Here is a 26,895-nt window from a genome sequence, read left to right as displayed (position 1 = left end):
TTTTTTCACTAGACAAACTAGATTCTTCATCAGGCGTGTGCATCATTCAGGTGTAATTGGTTACTAATCAGAAAATTTTTGCAGCTTATCGTACATTTTGTTCATACAATTTGCACAACACAATTAAATCTGTTTGAAGTTCAAAAGTTCTGAAAATTGAGCATTGGTTCATTTTAACCTTAGTAAAGTAGAAATATTGCATTGTTAAACAAAGTCTATGAAGCCAATATTTAAAAGAAGTTTTAAAATGTTTATACATTGACTATAAACCAAAATATCTACATAAGAATCAACACATTCAATTAGAAATTGGGGAGATTATGTTAAATTTAAGAATGATCAGGACAAGTCTGTGGTCAAAGATATACAATTGAATCAGATTCATAACATGTTACCATAAAATGTGCAGTCTTATAAACAAGAAGACAGGAGTGTATTTTTTTTTTTACAGTTACATAAGTAAGTATTATTATTAATAAAACAACACAATTTCTATGCAGTGTTAAGTTACTACAGTGACTATTGTTATTTTCACATCTCAGCATTTTAAAAAATTCACTACATATAATTTTGCAATTTTCTTTCATATCAATTGAATATTACATTTGTAAATATCATTTATTTGGTGCAACAGTTGATAGATGTGAAAATGAACAAATGAATTGGCATATCACACAAAGATGCTATACTAACACAAAGCATACACAAAGTAACTTACACCAAAGAATCCCACATTTCCCTGTATAAAGTAAAATTACTATTGGTAAAATTCTCATATACAAATATTTATCTCAAGGCATTGTTTTGTCAAAAGGATGCAAATTAAGATGAGACATATCAAAGTTTTATAATAACAAATAATTCTACCTAATAGTCTTTTATATATGCATGAGCAATCCATGCTAGAAAATGTAATCCTATGTTCTAAAACAATAAAACCTTAGCTAACAAACTTACACCATTAAACACATCAAGCTGCAACAAATCTCCTCTTAAAATATTTTTAACATCTTATTTCTTCTGGTTACAAAATCATGATGTAAATAAACAGAACTTTAATTTAAAAAAACTTACATTTATTTGAATATGAATGTCTTAACTTTTATCATTTTGATTTTTTTCTCTCAAAATTATGAAAGAACAAAAATATAAGTTTGATATGAACTATAAACATGCTGTATATAAATCCTTTTCTCTAAAATAAATACTAGTTCACCTTAAATTTGACAAATGTGCAGACATTGCAGTTTGATGTGATGAAGTAATATAGATAATCAAATGATAAAAGCACATGGCACAACATCTCAGAATACTTACGATACGGAAACAAATCTACTTTGTTCTCTCTCAAGAGCATCCTTCAGTTTGGAGATCTGAGCCTGCAGGTTGGAAGTTTCTGTTTGAAGATCAAGATTATGATTCTTCTCTCTGGACAACAGGGTAGATAACTCACTATTTCTTTCACATTCCATATCATAACGAGATCTGACATCATCTTGGAGTATTTTTTCTTGCTGTAACTTATATTCTAACAATTGTGCTGAAATCAAATTTAAATAGAGAACATATTACCATGATAAATACATTTTTTCTACTTTTTTTTTGTTGCTTGTTATGAGTCAACTTCAGAATAAGATTTGACCATTAAGTTGAAAATAAATAAACAATGCAATGGCAAAAAAGGAAAGACTAAGAAATGACAAACGATTCCATAAAACACTACATAGAAAACGTAAATTTGTGTTACATGAACCCCACCAAAACTAGTTCGTTCAATGTGAATATTATCTAGTACTATACAAACAATTGTTAAATATCAACATTAATTTTTTCTTCAGGAAACACAGATTGATTCAGGTGAGTGACTAATTACTAGAATTTCTTACATTTTTTGTTTCAAAACCTAATAATTCTGGTGACAGGTGCGTATAAAATTAATAAAGAGTTGATAACTAGCAAAAAATTAGTTAATATACAAATGTAATGGTACACATGAATTTTGCTGTAGTAACACCTTACTGCAGTATGAATGAAGAACCTGATACACATTTCCTTTGTTTGTAAGAAATATAACTTTGGTATTCTACAAGGACTTCTGGTTTTCAATCTCTTCAGATTACTAAATGTAACTCTTCCCACTATTAAGTAAGAAATGATTAACCTTGTCTTTTAGCTTGTCTTTCTTTCTTTGTTGTTTGATCCTCTATAGTACTGAGCTGTTCTGACATTTTCTCTCGTTCTTCCTGATGTTTCATCATTGAGATGTTGGTATGAGCTCTTAGATCTCTGATTTCAGCCAACATTGACTGACGATCAGCTTTGAAAATCTGGTCTAGTGACGATTTCTGGTGTTCTTCCTGTTAAAATTATTTATGTTTTATTATAATAAAATGGAAAATGTGTCCCCATGGACACAGATGATGCCCCCGCTTGCATTATAAAGGGACATAACTCAAAAACAATAAAAGTGACGCTACCCAAATTTAGATCTGAGTTTTGTGGTTATTAGTATTGTGTACAGGTTTCATAATGTTTGGTTGGGGCAAACTTAAGTTACAGAACGGAAACTAAAAATTTAGCAATTTTTCGATTTATAAAGGGGCATAACTCGATAATGGTTAAAGTGACGCCACCAAAATTCAACTTGATCTGTGTTTTGTCGTAATAAGCATTGTGTATAAGTTTCATAACATTTGGTTGAGGCAACTTAAGTTAGAGAACGCAAACTAAAAATTTTGCAATTTTTTTTCCCCATTTATAAAGGGGCATAACTCGAGAATGGTTAAAGTGACCCCACCAAATTCAAACTTGATCTGTGTTTTGTCGTAATAAGCATTGTGTATAAGTTTCATTACATTTGGTAGAGGCAAACTTAAGTTAGAGAACAGAAACTAAAAATTTTGTAATTTTTTCATCTATAAAGGGGCATAACTCTAGAACGGTTAGAGTGACGCTACCAAAATTCAAACTTGATCTGTATTATGTGGTAATAAGCATTGTGTGTAAGTTTCATAACATTTGGTTAAGGCAAACTCAAGTTAGAGAACGGAAACCAATTTTGGGACGTACGTACGTACAGACAGACAGACAAGGGTAAAACTTAATGCCCCCTCCGCTACAGCGGGGGCATAAAAACTGATTTTAAATCTGTGCTTGGAAAGAAGAAGACAATCAGGACAACAAGATAATGGATTAGGATCTATAAAACTTTTCAGTATTTCTCTTCATATTCTTGTCTGCTTATTTTCTAGACACTAATTAACAGTGTGTAATTTTTGAATGTTGGTCAATCAATGTTCCCCAGCTGGTTCAAACTAATAGACTTGAAAATTGGTATTTGCTTCTTCTCAGCTAAACTTACAACACTTAGGGGTAGGAACAAAGATTGGTCAGCTAAAAGTCAGAATAATGTGTCCAGGTAGGGCGAACTGTACATGTCTTTGCTTCTTCTCAGCTAGACTTACAACACTTAGGGGTAGGAACAAAGATTGGTCAGCTCAAAGTCAGAATAATGTGTCCAGGTAGGGCGAACTGTATATGTCTTCCTGTAAACTGTTATCTTGTGAACTAGGCATTACACAAAAAATTTGACTCAGCGTGTCGGTCTAGTTCATTCATATCACATTGACATATTCTTGTCATAATACGCTTGTAATATTTGCCACTGGATGTTAAACACCAATCCATCATCATTTACATATACTTATCTTAATTACCTGGTTTCTTATTTTCTGTTCCAAATTCTGTATCTCAGAAAGATCTGTGGTTGGATGAGACAAAACATGTGACCTTAATTCAGCCAATAAGGTGTCCCTTTCTTTGGCAAATACATAACTTATGGCTTGTAGAAGTTCACCTCTCCAATCAGATACATCAGGACCCTTAAATCAAGATTAAACATCATAAACATTTATTTAAAGGTGAAAACAAACTTCCACTTGCTATGAAACATAAAAATTGTGTCAAATTCAAGATCACAAATATTTGTTTTAAATAACTTGCTAACTGATAATGAGCTATTTAATAACATCTGAGAAAACTATCCTTATTCAAAATTTAACTTTATAATTAGACATGTAGTAAATAAAATAAGATATATTTTTGTAATTTTCATAGATTTAACTGCTAAATTTTCACTAAATAACATAATATGCTAAGGGGGACTAAAAACTTTATACAAATAAACTGCTGACACAGAGATATGTCTCAGCTGTCAGCAGAAAGTTCATAAAAAAGATAGACAGAAACATTGCTAATTAATTCAAAGTTGCTGAACCATGATCTAGGGTGCAGGGCCTCGAAACTGATATGTACTGATAGTAATGTAACTTTATAGAAAACAATCATTGATCTATGAGAAGTAGTTCTTATCAAACTGACTTCAGCAGAAAAACAAAAGCAACACCTATGTTTCTCCTTCTGAGAATTTAGTTGCAGGCTAGACAAAAATACATAACTGTAGTGAAAGCAATTTGAAAAATTCAACGAAAATATTACAACACAAATTTCAACATAAAAGGTAATCTTAGTAAAATGATCTGGATCTAAAGCAACCATGTACACCAGACATTTACATATTGGTGCAGTACAAAACATTGGTGAATGACATGTTTCAAGGTATGGTGAGTCTAGTACATTGTACAAAGATAATCTAATGACATAAAACACATTTAATGACTCACAAAGTAATGATAATCCCTATCTAAAGGATCTTGGTAATATCTATGCTATTTAAGGAAAAATAACAGATTATAAATTATTATACAATATATTGGATTTCTAAGAGAAGCAACCTGGGTTTTAAATGCTCAAATCAGGATGTCTTTGGACAAAGTCTTATCAAACTTTCGAGCTAATGAATCTATTTGACTTCTTTTTAAAAATGGGTCAAAGTCTCAAATAACAGAGTTGTAATATGTATGACTAATCAATGTAGAATGTTTACAATGTAGTTGCAATTAAATGAAGGTTGTAAATTTGCTGATGAAATAACTAAGTTCCAAAGTCCAGAAAAATGTGAAAAAGTTCTTCAAACAATTCCATAATAGCAGGTGCACAACTTCTTCGCAAAAATTTTCAAATTTGTCAAACCCTGCCTTAAATGAAAACTTTCTAGCACAAAGATTTTCAGAAAATAGCTGGATATTTTTGTATGTGACAGATTCATACAACTTAAGCTTACCAGATAACTATACAAAATGTCAAATTTAAAATGATAAATATTAATGTTTTTATTATTAGTTTTATCTATTTACATATAAATAAAATGTTCAATTCATGGTAATATATGTAAAGGGGAATTGTGTTTTTTATAAAGCTTTCTTCAAATAAGTACAGATTTCATTTCAATTATGCAAATACATTGAATTCCTCTGTTTTTATTGATGGCAATTTTTATGGATTCAAGAAAAATTGTATTTGTGCTGATATTTTATTTCATGGTTTTGACAAATTCTTTTACAAACCATAAGGAATTTTGTTTTATGTTGAATATCAAAATGGTTGAATCACCTGCACCAATGAAATCAAGGAAAATAAGTACTCCATTACTAATAATAAAGCCACAGTATGTGAAACAAATATTGCAGTTAATTTTACCTTCTCAAGTCCTCTCAGTTTATGTGTTTGTGCCAAAAGATCTTTGAGTGATTGTATAGCTGACAGTAAGCTTTGTTTCTCACTTTCCCATGATGTTTTCAATGATTCTACATCAACCTCTTTATCAATCTGAGAAGGTGACATGTGACGATTCAGGAACTGTAACTCTGATATACTTAACATCTGAACACCTTCTCTGTGGAGTCGATTCATTAACATCTAAAACATTATTTATTTATTTCATCTTACTACATTCTGACAATGTTTTATTAAGAACACAAGCTAGTAACTTTAAGTAGGTCAGTATAGGACAAAATTGTTTATTACAAGCATGCTTATTCACAAAACATAAAACATAGAATGTTAACAGTAAGTGGTAAACAAATTCCAATATCTTTCTACTTATATTCAATTTTGTATCTCTAAATATATCTCAGCTCTTCTTAAATGCTTCAACATACAATTTATCAAAATTTCAATATCTTTAACTGAATACAAAATGGTGACAATGCAAGTTAAAATCTATTTATAGGCCTCATAAATTTATATCACTGCTACCCACTGTACACTTTTCCCAAATTTCATGTTTTGCTGTGTTAGGTCAAATAATTACTCATAAAAAATTTAAAAGAAGTTGCACATTAAGAGTTACAGATAGAAACCTCACCCCCTTATTGGAAGATAGTTCCTTACATCCCAAAAATCATTTAGATATAAAAAAAAATATATAGAAGGTGAACAATCCATTAGGAACACTAAGTATTCTCTGTAGTTAAATTGATTGATGGCTGCTTTATGTCCAGCTACAAATTACATATGTATGAGGCTGTTTAAAATTTCATTGAAATCCATTCTCTAATTTTAGTGGAGGAGTTAAGGACACAACAATCACTATTTACTCCGACTACAGTAAGCAGGAGTATGATAAGCCCCAAGTAAAAAAAAATGTTCTAATCAAATCACCTGTAATTTAGATGATACATTTTCATCATTAGTCATTTCAGTGCTGGATACACCGGTACTAACATCTGTGTTGTCTGTACCACTAGCGCCCTCTGGTTGTCTCTGTAATGATTGCAGCAAACGATTGTCAAGCTTTTCTGATAAGGAGATTTCAGACTGCAGACGACGGCCAGCTTCCATTGTCATTGTGTCACTCAAAACTGAAATACAGATTACCACCAGTTCAATATAAACAGAAAAAAAATAATAAATTAGTTGCAAAGAAATGATTGACTTAAAGTTCCCCATTTCACTACATATTGACTTGGATCCCTACAAATATAAAATGGACGCTCAATGTTTAATTTTACAAGATGTGTCAAGTAACAAATTATCATTTCTTTATAACTTTAGATTATGTATGTCCACTATTATAAAGTATCAGTCCTCAAAGATATACATTTGCTTAGTTCTGGATCCTTACACATAATTTGTAACCACATTTAAAATTAACTGTTAACACAGAGATATGTCTTGCCTTTTTGTTATCTTAATAGTAATATGCAAATGTTGAAATTAAAAAAGCAATACTTTAACAAGTAAGTTATGCAAAATATTCAGTCAATAGACCATGACTGAGGGGGTGGGGCCAAATAATTTCCATGGAAATGAGATGTACCAATGTTAATACAACTGCATACCAAATATCATTGACCTAACACTATTGGTACTCCATAAACTGACCTAATCACAAACTAATACATGTAAACTAAGGAAAAGTTTTAAAGTAAATAGACCATCACTGAGAGAGTAGGGCCAAATAATCTCCATGGAAATTAGATGTGCCAATGTTAATACAACTGCATACCAAATATCTTTGACCTACCACTAGTGGTTCCCCATAAACTGACCTAATCACATACTAATACATGTAAATTAAGCAAAAGTTTCAAAGTCAATAGACCATGACTGAGGGGGCAGGACCATATAATCTCCATGGAAATGAGATGTGCCAATGCTCATACAACTGCATACCAAATATCATTGACCTACCATTAGTGGTTCCCCTTAAACTGACCTAATCACAAACTAATACATGTAAATTAAGCAAAAGTTTCAAAGTCAATAAACCATGAACAAGGGGCAGGGTTTGAAATTAGCAGGAGCCCACTCGCCAATGGCCCCTAAAATTTGGTGTGGGCTACTAAAATTTCTGCTTTTCTTGTATAGAACTATATATATTGGCTACAAAATTTAAGCTGTGGGCTACCATGCCAAAATTTTAACTTCAATCCCTGAGGGGGCAGGGCCAAATAATCTCCCTGGAAACGAGATGTGCCAATGCTAATACAACTGCATACCAAATATCATTGACCTACCACTAGTGGTTCCCCATAAACTGACCTAATCACAAACTAATACATTGTTGACGCCGCTGATGCCGATTATTTATAATCATATGAAAAATACTTCAAAGTGATATTTTTCCAGAAAATTATAAGACAAATTAAATATATCTAAGAAAAAAAATAAATAACTTTTAAAACTAATTATTATGTACTGTGGTCCATCTGCAATTAGGTTTCAACCTTTCTACCTATCATTAAAAGATGAATTATTTCTGTAGAAACCTGCAAGTACTATATAAAGTTTGAATTCTACTAAAATGCAGTTTGCCTTAAATATCGCTCTAACCGCAATAACTTTACAATCACATTTTTTTTATTTTGAATGAAGTTGGTGGATGCCGTCATTATATTTATTTTGAATGAAGTTGGTGGATGCCATCATTATATTTATTTTGAATGAAGTTGGTGGATGTCGTCATTATATTTATTTTGAATGAAGTTGGTGGATGCCGTCATTATATTTATTTTGAATGAAGTTGGTGGATGCCGTCATTATATTTATTTTTGAATGAAGTTGGTGGATGCCGTCATTATATTTATTTTGAATGAAGTTGGTGGATGCCGTCATTATATTTATTTTGAATTAAATTGGTGGATGCCGTCATTATATTTCTTTTTGTCAAACAGATCTACCTAGCATATAAAAAATGTATGTGTGTAATATTTGTAGTTTTCAAAATAGTGATTTAAATATTTATATAAATACTGATACCATTATCCATGATATCAATTCATAATTGTAACAGACCAAGCCTCAGTATCCCTAAAATGATTGCTATAACTGCAATATATATGTCCCTTAATTTTTGTACAGTAACATCTATTCCTAATTCCAATACTTTGATGAAGGCAATATTTTATTTTTGTACAGTAACATCTATTCTTATTCCAATACTTTGAAGGCAATATTTTATTTTTGTACAGTAACATCTATTCCTAATTCCAATACTTTGAAGGTAATATTTTATTTTTGTACAGTAACATCTATTCCTAATTTCAATATTTTAAAGGTAATATATCAGGGGCGGATCCAGAACCTCGATGTCTGGAGGGGCACCATGAAACCAAAATTAAAGATTTGTTTAGATATGTATATATGCAAGTGTGGGTGGTGGTGGTGTCATGTATTCTGGATGATGGTGGTCGTGAGGGGGGGGGGGGGGGGGTCTTCATTTCTATATACTTTCATCATTGTTGGATCCATTTCTTTCTACTCTTTTATTTGCTGCCAATTGTTCTCTATTCTTTATAGTTCATCACACCTTTAATCTGTTTTCTATATTTTTTGGCCCATTTTTTTCTAGTCTTTACTTTTTGACCATTGTTCTCTAATCTGTAAACCCCATTCATACCCTCATTCACGGTAAACCATTCATACCCTCATTCACTGTAACCTATTCATACCCTCAAAAAAATGCTGTATGCATTGAAAAAAATCGTTTGTTGTTTAATAAAAGTTCGAAAAAGACTGTTCTGAGAAAGACACATTCCCCACAAACCGTATACAATGTGAGTGTTTGGTAATAAAGACGTATCTCATATCGATACTAACATTCTTAACACTAAATATCTATATTCTTTTAAGACCGGTTTTATTTGGTAATTTCTTTCCTGATCAAGATTTCATATGTTAATCAATCTTGATCCTGTAATATTGTATTAGAAACCAATAAATATATTCGTATTAATTCCAATCAGCATGTACATGTAGTTTACATAAATGCTTTTGGATAAAATATTTACACACCCATCGATAAGTTGTCATAAATTACGCATGTTGACGCTGGGGTTAATTAACGACCAGTTTAGGAAGTCAAATCAAGCTGTGTCTTGATTTTCTATCTAGATAAGCAGATACAGTAGCAATAAAACTATTTTAGAAAAAATTTTTGTGACCCCTACTGGGGAGGCACGTACCCCCTGTGTCCCCCTGGTATCCGCCACTGTATATATTTACTCTGTAACTAGTTTAAAATATTCTCAACTATTTTTCAAGATGGCCATCTTTTTGGTTCAAGCAAGTGTATGCACTGAGTACTGTTCACTGATTTTAACTCTGAAAACTGTTCACCTCATATTTCTAACTTTCCCTGAGGGCTTCAGATATGACAATGGATTTTGCTAAGAAAATAAATGATTCAGTCAATTGTTTAATGTCCTAAATGTTAGTGATGGCACTGACCTGGTTCCTGTAGTCTGGCTATTTCTATTTCCTTTTGATGTTTAGCCATAAGTCTGTCTATCTCCTGATCATGTTCTCTCTCCAGTTCTCTCTTTACCTCTCCTGTTTTCTTCTCCAACTCTGTTTTATGAAGTTGTTTGAGATATTCAATCTCATCTTCATATTTTATTCGTAACTGTGCCAGATTAGTCTCAGAGTCCTGACGGGTTCTGTCCTGCATGGTCTGGATATGTTTATGGTGTTGCTGAGACAGCTCCTCTCTTAACTCCATAACTTTCTACATTGATCAAACATATATGTAAAAATGAAGGTTATTTATAATTCCATAGTTAACACCATTACCATGTATATCAAACAAAAAGAAAAGGAACAGAAGACTGCAGTAGACTATAAAATGTCTCTTAAGTCAAAATTGACATTAAGAGAAGATAAATATTAAATAAAATGCTCTGCTGGGCGCAGCTTGATACGACCGCAGAGGTCCAACCCTGAACAGTTGGGGCAAGTATGGACACAACATTCAAGCTTGATACAGCTCTGAATTTGGATTGTGATTAAATATTTGACACAGCATAGGTTTCTGACACAGAATGAAAGTGGTCTAAGAACTTAAAATATTTTAATTTACCTATTATGGTCAAATATCCAAAATCTAAATACATACACGGTTAGATTCAGCATATCAAAGATCCCCAAGAATTTAATTTTTGTTAAAATCAAACTAAGTTTAATTTTGGACCCTTTGGACCTTAATGTAGACCAATTTGAAAACGGGACCAAAAATTAAGAATCTAAATACAAGGTTAGATTCAGTATATCAAAGAACCCCATTATTTCAATTTTTGATGAAATCAAACCATACAATTATTATTTGCTTTTATATATAAATAAAAAATAACCAACTTAAAATGGAAAATTTTAAAGAAAAAAAGGAAAAAAAAAAAAAAAGAAAACCCCCCCCCCCCAATTTTTTAAACCCCCTTATGATTCATCACCCCCAAACTCAATCCCAGCCTTCCCTTTGTGGTATGGTACCTTGCAGTACAATTTCAGAGAGATCCATACACTTGAACACAAGTTATTGTCTGAAAACTATTAAAATGCTTGTTTTTTGGCCCCTTTTTGGCCCCAAATTCCCAAATGTTTAGGGCAATTACCCCCAAACTCAAACCCTTGTGGTACAATGTCAGAGAGATCCATACACTAACACACAAGTTATTGTCTGGAAGTTACAAAAATGCCTATTTTTGGCCCCTTTTTGGCCCCTAATTCCTTAACTGTTGGTACCATAACCCCCAAAATCAATCCCAACCTTCCTTTTGTGGTATTGAACCTTATGATTAAATTTCATAGAGATCCATACACTTAAACTAAAGTTATTGTGCGAAAACAAATGTGTCTTCGGACAACGACGACGACAACGCCAACGTCATACCAATATACGACTGAAAATTTTTGCGGTCGTACAAAAACAATTCAGTCCTGTAGATTGTAAAAATGTTGGTTTTTTTAAATAGTTCAATAAGTTCTGACTAGAAGTCAATTTGACAATGCAAAGAAACATAATTTCATGAATAAAAATAATATTATGCATTTCCAGACTCGGCTCAAGGACAACTCGAGAGCTTAACCTTAAAGATCTTGACAAATATAATGCCTACCCATGTTAAAATGAGCATAGCGCATGACATGTAAGAATTATTTCTTAAACAGAATTTTACACACTAAATGTCTTCACTGTGGTTATATCTATCTTCATTTAAATCTTAAAATAAAAGGTAAAGTAGCAGTCAAAAATATAATTTTTTTCAACTTACTCTGACATAATCTTTTGCAGACATGGATACTGTAGTACGAAATAAGTCAAGTTCAGACAGTGCTGTCTTAAGATCTTTCCTTAGTTCTTTGATTTCCTTCATCAGTTCCAGTCTGTCCATACCTTCCAATTCATCATCAGATTCTAGATGTTCTGATCTGTATTGCAAACCATCTCTCTGTAAATAAAGTTTTACATAACTCAATAATAGACAGCAATCCCATCAAAATAAGCATTGTGTTCCAGTTTTGAAAATAGGCAAACAAGAATGTGTCCATAGTACATGGATGCCCCACTCGCACTATCATTTTCTATGTTCAGTGGACCGTGAAATTGGGGTCAAAACTCTAATTTGGCATTAAAATTAGAAAGATCATATCATAGGGAACATGTGTACTAAGTTTCAAGTTGATTGGACTTCAACTTCATCAAAAACTACCTTGACCAAAAACTTTAACCTGAAGCGGGACAGACGGACGAACTAACGAACAGAAAGAACAGACAGACTCACCGACCGAAAAACATAATGCCCCTAGGTGGGGCATAAAAAGAATTTGATTTGTGAGAGAATTTTTAGTGCTAAAGATGTTTAGCACTAAAAATTCTCTCACAAATTAAATTCATTTTTTGAACATTTTGTAACCTTTTGAACGTAAATACCATGTTTCATGTCAGTTTTAATTTCTTTGTTTTATCTTATTAAGTTACAAACATTTTATTTTCCATTGATATGCACTTTCCCAATTAGCTATAATGTAATTTCTTATAACCAAAGTCTTCTTAAGTCCCAAATAATGAAACCTCATGAAAAATAAATCCCTTATAATATTCACTGCTTTACAGGTTTCTATTCCAGTGCATAAACTCTCACTGTGATGGCATGGACATTAACAAACACAAATTTAGTTTAAGTTTCCAACAATGACACTGCACCTACCTCAATGCTAGTTTCCCTACTATTTCTCCATCCTCCTTCTCTTTGCATTTCATCTAAAGCTGTTTTAGCAATGTGTAACTCTTGCCTCAGCTGATCTAACTGACCCTGGGTAGCAGCCTCAATTTCAACTTGGTCGTCTGATATCTGACCTCTAGCCTGTTCCAATTCTATCATCTTGACTTCTAGCTGCTGTGTTTTGTCCTCAAGATTAGCCTTAACAGATTCTAGCTCACTATGCATCTCCATCATGATACTTTCATTCTCCTGAAACAAAGTTACCAATAAAGATAGTTAATAATATACGTTTATTCAAGCTTACTTACCCTCTTATTAGTCTTAATGCCCTACATAGGAAAATTATTTTCTTTAAATAAAAATAAATGGCTGTACTCCAAATGAAATGTTTAGTAACTTTTATCATAATAAATTTTGCATAAAAATTATATACAATGTAATATAAATAATTTAAGACTGCCTTATTTGTACTCGACTACAATTTTTGCTTTCAAAATATTATTTGATTTATTCAAACCAAATTTAAGTCACAATGTTCGAAAATATATCATTTTTCAAATAATTTTGCAGATTTAACTACCTCCTGAACATAAATTACCATTTTCATGTGTAGCTAGTTTTCATACTCATACAGAGGTATCATAAAACAGATATTTGCTGTATTCATCAATAAATATTAACTAAAGCCTATAGTCAGCGAGTCCATCTGTGCATATGTCCTTCACAAATCTTTTCAGCTCTAACTTTAAAACCGCTTGGAGTTCAGGGATGAAATTTGGCACAATTATTGACCACTTCTAAAATGTGTATCATGTATATAGAAAAAAAAACCTACATTGAAAGCCATGGCAAAAATCTAATTCCAACTTTATAGCCACCCATTGTATATGTAAAAATAAATATTTCTTCTCTCTATCTTTAAATCCCCATTTGAGTCTGTGATGAAACTTTGCTTGATTATTTACCACTACCAGAAGATGAAGTGCAAGTAAATAAACTCTACACTGAAAGTCATGGTCAAAAACTTAAATTCAATTTAGCCACCCCTCTGCATATGTACAATAACTGTTCCCACCATCTAACTTTAATACCCCTTGGGGATGAAACTTATCATGATTAAATTACCACTACTAGACATTTGACTGGAAATAAGTTGATGAACATGGACAAAAAGTTGTACTCAGACCCCCCCCAGATGAATTGTCTAACCTATTGCTAGATCTTACCTGTAACTGCAGAGGTTATGTCTGAATTTTCTGACCTATTGTTAGATCTCAGCTATAACTGCACAGGTTATGTCTGAATTTTCTGACCTATTGTTAGATCTTAGCTGTAACTGCACAGGTTATGTCTGAATTTTCTGACCTATTGTTAGATCTTACCTGTAACTGCACAGGTTATGTCTGAATTTTCTGACCTATTGCTAGACCTTACCTGTAATTGCACAGATGAATTTTCTGACCTATTGCTAGATCTTACCTGTAACTGAACTTGAAGTTTTGTAACAGAAGAGACAGCATCTCCCCCACCACCACTAGGATCTGTCTGGAGTTGTCTGACTTGTTGCTGGAGATTCTCAATCACTCTGACTTTTTCCATCTTGTCATTCTCCACCTCCTGTGTTATGTATTGTAATTCCTGATCCTTTGCCAGTGTTACTTGTTGAAGTTCCTGTTTTAGTTCTTTAATAGTTTTGTCTTTGTCAGAAAGCATTTCCTGTATGTCTAACTTGAGTTTGGTGTATTCCTGGTCTTTCTGTTCTACAATGTGTAATTGCTGCTCACTAAGTTCAACAGCTTCCTTTAGTCTTTGTTTCACGTCAGTCATTTGTTCAAGTTTTTCTTCACTGTTTTTCAATTTAGAAAATGTGGTTGATAATTCACGTGACGTCTGCTCTAATTTCTCCTGTTTTTCTTGTAACTGAGCAAAGACGTCATCCCCAGCATCAAAAGATCCAGCTTTCTGTAACTCTACTTGAATCTTATTTTCTTGGTCTTTCAATTTCTTTCTCAACATTGAACATTCTTCTTCTAAATCTTGTATCAAATTATCTTTCTCCCTCAACTCAGTCTCAATATTTTCAAATGAAGCAGCTGTTTGAAGTTTATATTCTTGTTGTTTCAATTTTTCTCGAAGTCTGGAACAATCCTCATCAAGGTCTTGGATCTGGTTTTCTTTCTCATTTAAATCAGATTCATATTGGTCCAGTTTGTCTTTTATATTTGCATATTCATCTATTTTACTTTCAAAGCTAACTAGCTGACTTTGTAAGGATTTAACTTCTTCAGATTTGGCATGAAGGATGTTTTCCTCCTCTGCTCTTACAGAAGCCAAATGGTGTTGAACATTATCCATATCTGATTTCAATTGTTCTATCACCTCATGTTTTGTACGTAACTGATCATCTCTGATTTCAATCTTTGCTGTGAGGTCAGAAATCTTCTCTTCCTTCTCTTGTAACACCACATCATGTTCCTCAATACGAGAACCTGAGTCATAACTCTCTTTAAAATACGATAATTCTTCTCTCAATCTAGTAATCTCTAAATCTCTAGCTTCAATTTGCTGTCTAGCTGTTTCTGGAACACCCTGCACACCAGTAACAACTTCAGCTGTAATGCCTTCTTCCTCTACAAGTCTCATTGGAGCTTGTGTGTTCACAGCAAACATCAACTGCTGACTTTCTACACCCACTCCGGGCTGTCTCTGTCTCTCTAGACTTGATATAGGTTCTGCCTCCAGCTGTCGTGTTTTAACTTCCTGTTCAGAACTATGTTGTAGTACAGCTAACTCCATCTGAAGTGCTTGAATTGTGTCTTCCTTAGCATCCATGTCCTCTTGGCTGTAAGCCATATGTAACTGATGTTGTAATAATGCGGACTGACATTTCAATGCTTCAATTTTCTCATCTTTTTCATTCATTACTTTAGCAACATCTTCAGGCCTCATACTTTTTCTCAGTTTGTTTATTTCCTCTGTCAGAATATTGACACCCTCTTGATTGTCTGCTGATTTCAATTTTTGTCTGAGAGCACCAATTTGTTCATGTGAGATTCTTAGTTCCTCTGTACGGTCTTCACGGACCTGTACTCTTAGAGCAGCAAGTTCCTCTTTCAATTTTGAGATTTCTTTCTTGTTCTTTAACATCTGCTCATCACTTTCAGCATATGAATCTAGTTTCTCTCTCAATTCTGCAATGTCCTTCTTTAATTTTTGAATTTCTTCATCTTTATCTCTAAGAAGAATATTTGGTCCAAGCATTCCAGCTTCCTCTAATTTTCTTTGCAGATTTTCTGCTATTTTCAAATGTTCACTAACAGCATCTAATTCATCTTGCATTTTAGCCATTTTGGATTCTTTCTGAACAGACTCTTCCTTGATTTGATCAATTTCAGCTTCCTTTTCTTCTAACAACTTTTTAGTCTCCTGTTCCTCAGACTCCAAAGATTGAAGTTTCTGGTTTTCATTTTCCAATTCTACAATTCTATTCTGTAATTCTTTCATTTCTTCTAAAGTAGCTTCCTGTAAAACAAATGATAAAGATTACTAATCGTGGTGTTATGTAACAGCACAACAAACAATTGAAATTGTGCATTATGTTTAACTTCATCAAGTTCTGTTGTGATGTAATGTTAAATTTAGCAGGTAATAATAAATAAGAAAAGATATTCTGAAAGATATCAGTGTAAAGTTAACAAAACACAAATATAGCATTCCAAGCATCTAAAATAATTTCAGGAATACTTTTAATATTATAACAGGTATGACCATTCCAAACAAAAAGTTGATCAAATGATTGAAACTTTCGTTTCGACAAGCTTATTTTTTTCTCATTATAGTTATTTATTATTTGAACTGTTTATGGGACAAAATAAAAAAAAAATCAGAAAACAAACACAATTGAACACTTCTATTTAGCTTTGAAATGAAGTTCTAAATACTTAATTTTAAATGTGTCGCAAAAAAAAAACAAACACTTTTGACCCTATTCCCAATCAGGACTTCTGAAGATAGTTACTAACTGTTAAATAAATTCATGAACAAATTTTAAACAAGAAATTTCTCTGATAAATAAAAATGATTAAAAAGAAGCAAATTTTCTTTACCTGTTGTTCTACCTTTTCATTTAACATATACATCTCTTCAGCCTTCTCCTCTATAATATTATCTTTTTCTGCTAAATCTCTCCTCATTCTGGCTAAGTCTAGTTCCAATTTTACCTGAATCAGAAAGTTTTTATGATTGGAATCTGTTACAATATGACAATTTAGTTAATAATTGACAGATTATGGGTATGCATTTGGTATTCATGATTATTTCCTTATTTGTCTGAGCGCAGGCTACATAAAGGTGGCGGATGCTCGTTTCTGATGTTTGTTTTAATTTAATGTTTTAAGTCTGGTTGCAGACTTAAGTGTAGTTGAAGACCTCCAAGAACAAATTGAACAAAAGACATCATTGCTGTAAAAACTTTTTAAATTCACTAACCTGCTCAACTCTTCCTGCCATTCCAGTGGCAGTGACAATTTGATGTACACCATTTCCCTAACATTTTTGTACCACTGCACTTGTTCATGTGTATATACATGAGCACAACTATGTAACATTACCACAAATCATTAGTTAATGAGTAAATTGTCTGATACATGTAGCTTTCATAAATCATTCTATCTGTAAAAATATCTGCCTATCTACAGTTACGTACCACAGATTCATCGTCAGATGGTTTTTGTGTTAGTTCCTGAGTCAACAGATCTATTTCCCTTTCCTTATCTTCTATTTCCTTTACTTTTTCTTCTAACATAGCTTGAACCATGTCATAATCTTCCTGAAACTTTGTCTGTAAGAAAGAAGCATATCATATCCAAATTATACATATTTAACTCAAGTGCAAGAGGCTGTGGATTCAACTCCAAGCAAAACTAAAGACTGCCAAAGTAGTATTGACTTCTTCTCCTTTAAGCATGAAACTTTTAGGAGTTTAAGGAAAGACTGGTCAGCTCTCGGTCAGAATAATGTACATGTATCGGACTGGAATAAAATGCCTTCTGTAGACTAGCAAGCATATTGAAAAGCTGAAAAGCGTGTTCAACATTTTGATCTAGCATAAAGCATGCTTCATATCTTTTACATCAACTTCTTATCAAAATTGTTGTTCAAAGACTGCTGTCCATCTACCCATAAAGAGAATATTTCTGATAAATAATCATTTAAATAAATATCTCATCCAGTAGCTGTTCTGCATAAATTTTTCACAATGGCACAGTTATTTCAATCTCCTTGTAATCTGATATCTCTTGAAAATTCTTCCCTTTTGTTATATATAACTACCACAACAAAATATGGCTAAGCAAGGTGGTGATTTCAAAGCATTGGATCTAAAAACCCCAAACAAACAAATTTTATCAACCTCTCTTTACGTTTTATTCATCATAAACAAAATATATATTAGATGTTTTTATTTTGAAAAGTGATCAACTTATACAAATATTTTGGTTGTAGAACTACTATTTTTACAATTTTTTTTTTCAAATTTTGCAGTAAAAAACTTTCTGCATTTTTAAGCAAACTAGTATATTTGATTATTGAAAATTAAAAACTGAAATATCATACCTGGAAGTCATGCAAGCTTTCCACTTCATTATTTAATCCCTCTACTTGTATATTCAACTGATCAATGTAGGCTTCTTTTTCTTGCAAAACATCATTCAGAAGAACAGCATCCTCAGTCTGTCAGAAAATGAACATAATTATCACGAGAAGAAAAGAAATTTGGAAATTGAAAATTTCTATTGTGTTCAATACTTTTGTTAAAATTAAAAAAATGGAAAATAATACACTAATCATGTAATGGTATGTAAATTTTAAATTTTTATACTTCCTGATGCAATAAAAATCAAAATGATATAAATTAAGTGTACATTATATTTTTTTATGTTATAATGCTGGAAGTCTATTACAAGAGTAAGGTAGGGACTGTACAAGATAGAAATTTCCCCTGACATTTATATAAATTTCATAATGTTCAAGTTTATAACACATTGTCCTGCCTTACATCTAAGGATACAGGGGCATCATCAATACACATATGCATACCTTTGGTGGAGGTTCTACTTTGATTTCTAGCTCTGTTTTTAGAGATGTTATTTGTTCCTCCCTCTGTGTAAGACTACTCTTCAGCTGTTCTACTTCCTGTTGCAAATTACCAATCTGATCAATTTGATTAGCTACAGAATCATCTATCTCCTGCTGAAGACTTGTCTGTAAAATACAGATACATAGTAACATAATGATACATTGCTAAACATAGTTGAAAGAGTTTTCTAAAGCTCATGTTTATTGTAATATGTATATGTGTGCCAACTCGAAATAAAATTAACCTACTTACTTACTTGCATCTCTTTTTATGCATTCTAAATTCATGTATTAGTTTCATAAGAAGTATATTTCATTGAATGTACATCCCATTTTAAATTATCAGTCTGATCAACCACTTCATATTCTTATCCAATTAAAGTTAGTATATGGTAAGTGCTAGTCTAAATCAAAGCACAAGTGGTGCTGCAGGCCAGCCAATCTAACTTAATCACAAACCAGAAAACATAATGCCCCTACAACTATCGTAGGTGGGGCATAAAAATCAGCATATCTATGTCAATTGGTCTCTTGTGGAGAGTTATCTCATTGGCTATCATACCACATCTTCTTATTTTTATATATCAGCAAACAGTTAAACTACAATTAATTTGTAAATTTGTGATAAAAAACTTGTAGTCTTTCATCTATTTTTTGGAAAGGACATATTATTACTTTCATGAAAGAGTACTTAACATGCAATATTGACTACAGAGGAATGTATACAATTATCTTAGGGCAAATTTAATTTGTATTGACTTCGATAGTTTGTTATATATGTATCTTAATGTACATCAAGATTTTTCAACTCCCAGAATTTTAAGAAATGTACATCATATGTTCAAATAATGAGAGTGCCGAAATATCTCATCTGCATAACAGTTTATAATTGAATTTGATGTTTAAAGTCTTTAAGTTCAAGGTTTGAATACCTGTATAACAGAAACTTAACAATCTCAGAAAAGTGTGACGAAAATATATATTGGGAAAAAGGGACGGACAATGGCAATACAGAGGAAATACTACATAGAAATAATGCAATCAAAATTGAAAATAAAAGTTTTCTTTTATTTGTTGCTTACTCAACTATATTTTTAGAAACGATAAAACCATTACAAAAACTTTTGAATTTACATTATCTTGTATGCCATTCAGAGTTTTACATAATTGATAAAACCATAGGAATAATTGTACCAATATATGAGCAAAGTTTAAATATAAATATACAGACCTTTTCTGCAAATGAAGCACTGACTCCTGGCATTTCAGAGTCAGTAAAAGAACCATCTGAGGTGTGTGAAGCTCTGATAAAATCAAAGTTCTTTCTATCTAGCTCCCCTTGTAATCTTTCTACTTGATCACGCTGAAAATAAAAACAATTTAATAATTCTAAGTGTGAAAAAAGTAATGAATTGAAGTGCAATTTGGTCATCTTATATCTGTGATATAAATTCTAAAAAATCATTATTCATAGTATAACTAATCAAAGAATTCAAATATAAAAAAATATTCAACATGTGACCGAACAACACATTAATTCATGAATGCACGTTGGGCATGAGTTAATTATCAGTGTTGTTGGTCACGAGTTGAATATTTTTTTTATATCTGACATCTTCGATTAGTAATCTTTTTATTTACATTGACCATGGGCTCTTTTAGTTATTCTTTTTACTTACATTGACCATGGGCTTTTTAATGAAAATGAACATAATTCACAATTAATCGTAAATTCTATCCTCAATGAATAATATTTACCAAATTGACAATTTCCTCTCCAGAACTAAGTTTATTCAAATCCTCTTGTAATTGATGAACTTGATCATTCAGATGGTCAATTTCTTGGTTTTTCTCGTCAATGAGAGTTTGTGTGAAGGGAGATACTTCTGAAGGAAACTGACTCTGTAAAGATTTTACTTTCTCCTGCAAAAGACAAAAACAATCATTTAACCAAAAAAACTCTGACACAAAATGTCATGTTTCTAAGAACTTCACAAATAGCCAATAAGACAGAATCTTAATGTGAAGGCAAATCTACAGAACTTTTACATTATACAGTCAAACCTGTATTAAGCAGTCACTCTTAGGAAGTATCAAAAGGTGACCTTTAAAATAGGTTCCAAAAAATTCTGATTCCGACATCACCCTTTCCTGGGATTCTGTTTAATTGTTTTAGTGTTTTCAATCGGTAGAGTTATCGTACTTGTAAGCAATAAAATAAAAAATGGTGGATCCCATAGCTGTAAATTTGAAGAAAATGTTGAAATATGTTAATATTCGTGGGGAAATAAGTCGCTGATACTGTTTACAATGAAAACTGAAAAGAGTGGAACAAGGGGAATTCAAATTTCACCTTCTATAATAATATTGCATGATCTCGGCTGCAAACAGGTTTCGATTTTCATTGACTTCTGTATTGACAAGATATATTTTTCGTCATGAAGATTTTTTGGTAGTTAAAAATATTAAAATGACTGTTGTTAAAAGTTGATGAGTTTGTTCGAAAATAAGGCGACTGCTGAAATGAGTTAAATTATATAGAGAAAACATTTGGGAGGGTCTGAAAGTGACTATTAGAGGCAGGTGATCGCTGAAACGAGGTGACTGTTAAGGCAGGTTTGACTATATGACCCTTTTTCAGAAGATTGCATGTTTCTTTAAAGGATGTATCACATTAAAAAGGATTCTCCTAAATGCTTTCATAACCTCAGATTTACAGACATTTAAGATCTGACTGGATTTATCTCACTATTAAATTCATAATGAAACTCTTAACTTCATCTTGTGCAAAATATTTAAACTAGAAAACCCAGTTTAGGGCTATTCCATTAAAATGTATGTGGGAGGGTAGGAAGGGAAGTTTAATTATTGAATGTGGGTCATGGGTCATTTTTCAGTATGCGTCTATTACCATTATGCAAAATTATCTAAAAAATGGTTCTTGGTTGTAGGGATATTTTGAAAGTCCCTTCCTACCCTCCCACATACATTTTAATGGAATAGCCCTTAGAGGGAGTTGCAGATGGGGGATGTAACAATCATAATATTAAAGGGCAAAGTCCATGCTTTTATATGGCAAACCCCAGAAATCATTCTGTTCAGAAAGTAAAATAGGAGGTGCACAATGGAATTATGTCATGAAAAGTCCATGAAAGTTTGATTAAAAATTCATTCATTGGTTAAAGAAGGGTTAAGGATGAAGGTAGTTCACCCCTATAATATGAAATTGAAAAGTCCATATTTGGTATAAGAAACCCCAGAAATTGTTCTGATCAAAAAGTAAAATAGGAGATGCACAAGTACATTACATAATAAAGATTATGTGAAAGCCGACAGGCAAAAGGACAAACAAAAGGACATCTCAATCACTATATACCCCCACTTAATAATGAGCTTGATGGTAATACTGACCATTAAACTTTCATTTTCTCTTTCAAGTTGGCTGACTCTGTCATCATATTGACTGGTAACTTCCTCTATTGGTACCTTCCTACCCTGCGATGTAAGTTGCTGTATGTGTTGCTCTTTATTATTTAACTGGTCTTCCAAATCTTCTATCTGAACTTGAAGTTGTGACACCTTTAATGTGGATAATTTGAGATGTAATCTTATAAATATCACGGACTGTATGTAAAACATATCATGAAAGAAGATATATATAGTTAAAAGAATGCATATTACTCTTTTTGATCCGATATGTATATTACCTTCCACAATTAATGAAAATATAAAAAAATCAAAGATAGACAATTTTCAACTAAAGGACCAATGAAAACCTGGAGAATTGTGTACAGTCTACAAGACTGATTGAATTTTTTTTAGTTACCCTATTTCTTTTCTGAACTGAATCCATGAGTTCAATGACTTATTTGAATGGTTTATAAAGCCACTGATTTTGTTTGCTGTTGAATCAAAGCTAATCGAGACATTTTGAATTGTATAATTTCTACAGTGTTCATTTTATCTTAATCACCTTTATTTCTTTCTCTTCCAGGAGTTCTTTTTCCCTCTCCAATTGTCTTTGTAAGGTAGAGTTCTGTGTATCCCCTCCATAGTCTCCCCTATGTCTCATTTCGTCCATCTGAATTTCCAATGCAGACATCTGTTTCATGTAATCCTCTACTTGTTTCTGTAATTCTTCTTTTTCATGGATAAGTTCCTATGTATGAAAGATTATCCCATGTAGTGTAGAAGATATGATAAAAAAAAACTTGTGTTCCCCATTCAAAGAATTCAACAATAGAGAAGAAAGTATCCTATTAGATATCAAAATAAGATAGAATCACTGATTTAATATCTGTAGTTTAGGACAATTTGAAGTGATCACTATAATCAGCCGTGTTTGAATGCTTCATCCAGATGTCACAAGACTAAGACATGGTGATTTGTTCATTAGTAGATCCTTCAGAAAATGTTGGTGTTCTACTAAGTATATACTTGAAATAAGAAATTATTAAACCTACGAACTTTTCTGGTTTTCCTAGAAAACTATCGTCTTTATAAAAATAATGTGGCATGGTATGATTGCCAATGAGACAACTATCCACCATAGAACAAGGACGTAAAGAATTTTGTATAAATTTTTAAAAACAAGTGTTTTACTAATCTTCTACATTTGCATTTATTCAAATAATATTTGTGTTAAGATACTATGTATAATATACATGTTACCCTGTGTTTATTAAGCAAGTATTACATTTCCATAGACGGTAACTCTTGTCCCAAATAATTACAATATTACTGAGCACTTTAACATTTACAATTTTAAAAGTACCTCTTCTTGTTTAACTGAGACCTGATGTGATGGTAAAAATCTTCGCCTCCTGTGACCTCTAGGCTGTCTGGTACCATCTATATCAGTGTCCACTTCCTCTCCAGGGGGAGGTGACTCTGTACCTGAATCCTCTTCCATCTCATCTCGTTTTTGTAACTCCTCCTCCAGGGTAACTATTTTCTAGAAAAAAAACATTAACAAAAGATTATAAATATGTTCCATACTACATGTATATTATCCATCCATTTTCTTTCATACCTGTATAGATATTGAGATTTACCCTGAAGAACCACAGTACACGGTCTAATTAAAACCTATTGATCTATTTCAATTGGAATAAAAAACAAACTTCTCTCAGTTTTGAGCCTTTTAATATTTAAAATAGGAATTATATTGGTTATGAGCTATCAGAACTGCAACTTTTTTTTACATTTGATAGTGAATATGACTGTGATATAATGCAGAAAATGGATCATTTATCAATCTCAGACTCATATATTTCAGATTGGAAAATTATGCATAGTACATGTGTTTTAATATTTATAATTTTCCTCTTAAACTGACATTACATTTAGACTACGAAAAATACAATATCTTTTCTTGACAACAACATAACGTGTATTCAAAATTGTTTATAATATTACATTAACATAGTGATATGCTTCAAACTTTCTATGAATAAGCATTAGTGTTAACAAAGTTATTTACCTACATCAAGTAAATAGATAATGAAATGTTTGTATGAATAGAATTCTGTCTTATTGATTGACCCATTGTTGATGTTAAACTTATAGCAATTTTGGCTATATTGTGGCAGCCAGTTTTTATTGGTGGAGGAACATGTCTTTAAAAAAAATCCACAATATGGGCTAATTCAAGATTAGAGAGCAAAAAAATATATTCATCATAAATGGTCCAATCAATTCATTATCTTTGGTATCTTACCTGTTTGAGTTGATTTTCTTTGATGTTTTTGTCTTCAATTTCTAGCTCCAGCTGTCGAACAAGAATATTCAGTTCTTCAGTTGTAAGCTTTTTCTCACGCAAATCTCTCTGGAGTTTTTCTGTTTGTAACACTATCTCACTATGACTGTTCATTCGATCCTCAAGTTCCTCAGTTAGATCATCAACCTGTAGATATTTGGAAAATTATTAATGCATAACTTATCTTATAATGTGCATTATAAACAAATAAGAAATCTCTTATTTTTTCTTTATGTAGGAAAGTGTGTTTTACATTGAGAAAAATTAAAAGTCAATCATAATTTCTTTTTTCACTGTAATAGAATTCTACCTAAGTTTAGAGTATGAAGCAACATTAATTTACATAAATCATTAGATATATCTTATTCTTTCTTGAATATAGAATTTATATATAGGTATGCATTCTCAAGATTAAAGCTTTTTTCATTATGACTTATCAGTTACTTAAAACGATTAAACAATGACAAATAATGCATTTGCTAATTGTTGAAGATCATTCATGTATGGATGGCATTTGTTACTGGGTTACTATCTCTGGCATTTGTTTTACAATATTTCCACCGTTCCACCATTAAAAGCATTTATCAACTGTCCTCCCATATTTAATAATGTATAACAACTAACCTCTTTCTGAAGTCTTCCCTCTGTTTTATTTAACTTGTCTTTGTTTAGAGACTCTTGTTTCCATTTATTTATCTCCCTCTGGAACTCTTCTTGTTCTTGTTCTCTTTCAATAGTTTGTTCCTAAAGCATAAATAATTATTATTTTACTAATTTCATAAATCATTCCACATATATTATGCCTGTTGGGCAAAGGAAAAGATGCATCTTCTAGGTAATTTTTCATTGTATTTAGACAGATTCTCTGATTTCATAATATGCATTCAGATTTTGTATAATATATATTTATCAATTTTACCAGCTGAAAGTATTTAGACAGAAAAATACAATATAAACGTGAGGAAAGTCATTTTTGTACATTTATTATGAATATCATATCATAGTTCAATACCAACAGCTGCTAATACAAAGTGGTTTGACCTGAGTAAAGCCAACTGTTTATATGTTTACTCTGGGTCTACATTATATGACATTTTCAATTGTTTAGTATATTTAAATGTGGATTGACTTCATTGCTAGCTTTCATATGATAAGACAATGGGTTACTATATTTTTTGCATTCATATCACTTTTAAACTTACAAAATGTTTGTACCCATTTCTACAATTAACTTCACTTAGCATACATATAGTGTTAAATAAAAATAATATGAATAATGTTAATTTCCTGTTAGGAAGCATCAGACATATATGTATATATATATATATATATATATTTAAGCTTTCAAAACATGTGTATATTTAAAAATACATTTTGTTTTATTAGCAATAGACGTTGATTGTGTAACTTTATCTGGAAAGTTAGAGTGAATGATTAAACTATTAGTATTTTTTGTATTACTTCATTAGAATATAGACTTTAAGAATAAAGAGATTCAGCTTATATATATATATTGAAATCAGTTCTCTTTATATCAAAGATTTCTAACCTGAACGGTTACAAGAATGGTGTATACAGCAACAGAAATAACTTAACCATCTTCCTGGGAAGTGCAAAAACTTATAACCTAACAAAGCTTTGGTGAATGGACTAAATTCTTCATTCTACAGGGTTGCCATAGTAATAATATAGTCACTTTATAACTTATATCTGTTATACTATATATAGTTTCATGCATTTATATCTATGTATTCATTTATATATCATTGGTTACAAAGTCTTTAATTTACTTTGAAATACTGTGAATTAGTTGGAATTCTTTTCTAATACCTGTAAATTCCCAAAAGTATTATTTCTGTGTTCAGTTCTATTATTCTGGGTACTACTTTGATAATATGACAATAAAAAGCTGGTCGAGTCTGATTTTTTTAAGGAAAAATAAATGCAATATTGCTTTGACTATTACATGTCAGCTCTGAATGTTACAAAATTTAAATTTCAGCTAAGAACAGATTCTTTTTCATGGCTTAATAAGTTAAATGACATTAAGATTTTTCAATTTCAAAATATTTGATTATCCAGACAAAAAGTCATTAATCTTAG

The 26,895-nt window shown here is 31.7% G+C and overlaps 1 protein-coding gene across 11 annotated transcripts in view; it reads right to left on the bottom strand.

Annotated features, from left to right (window-relative positions):
• Positions 1–26,895, bottom strand: part of LOC127730431 (A-kinase anchor protein 9-like) — a 163,007-nt gene that overhangs the window by 20,609 nt on the left and 115,503 nt on the right. For 10 of the 11 annotated variants that reach the window (XM_052238839.1, XM_052238847.1, XM_052238846.1 and 7 more), the window contains 21 exons: positions 25,417–25,536; positions 24,754–24,939; positions 23,809–23,988; positions 23,008–23,193; positions 22,446–22,613; positions 20,793–20,957; positions 20,266–20,397; positions 18,996–19,160; positions 18,513–18,629; positions 17,605–17,739; positions 17,006–17,119; positions 14,379–16,421; positions 12,885–13,148; positions 11,949–12,125; positions 10,132–10,408; positions 6,562–6,761; positions 5,599–5,817; positions 3,717–3,881; positions 2,162–2,357; positions 1,318–1,540; positions 719–739 (listed from right to left, as the gene is read on the bottom strand). In XM_052238839.1, coding sequence (XP_052094799.1) covers positions 719–739; positions 1,318–1,540; positions 2,162–2,357; positions 3,717–3,881; positions 5,599–5,817; positions 6,562–6,761; positions 10,132–10,408; positions 11,949–12,125; positions 12,885–13,148; positions 14,379–16,421; positions 17,006–17,119; positions 17,605–17,739; positions 18,513–18,629; positions 18,996–19,160; positions 20,266–20,397; positions 20,793–20,957; positions 22,446–22,613; positions 23,008–23,193; positions 23,809–23,988; positions 24,754–24,939; positions 25,417–25,536 — 5,453 coding nt within the window. The remainder of the gene's footprint in view (positions 1–718; positions 740–1,317; positions 1,541–2,161; positions 2,358–3,716; positions 3,882–5,598; positions 5,818–6,561; positions 6,762–10,131; positions 10,409–11,948; positions 12,126–12,884; positions 13,149–14,378; positions 16,422–17,005; positions 17,120–17,604; positions 17,740–18,512; positions 18,630–18,995; positions 19,161–20,265; positions 20,398–20,792; positions 20,958–22,445; positions 22,614–23,007; positions 23,194–23,808; positions 23,989–24,753; positions 24,940–25,416; positions 25,537–26,895) is intronic. The other variant, XM_052238841.1, reaches the window with a different exon arrangement.

This window comes from Mytilus californianus, unplaced genomic scaffold (assembly GCF_021869535.1).
Source record: "Mytilus californianus isolate M0D057914Y unplaced genomic scaffold, xbMytCali1.0.p SCAF_2, whole genome shotgun sequence".
In the NCBI taxonomy this organism is placed as follows: Eukaryota; Metazoa; Mollusca; class Bivalvia; order Mytilida; family Mytilidae; genus Mytilus; species Mytilus californianus.
The sequence above is the reverse complement of the archived record's forward strand: the minus strand, read 5'-3'. Positions and strand labels throughout refer to the sequence as shown.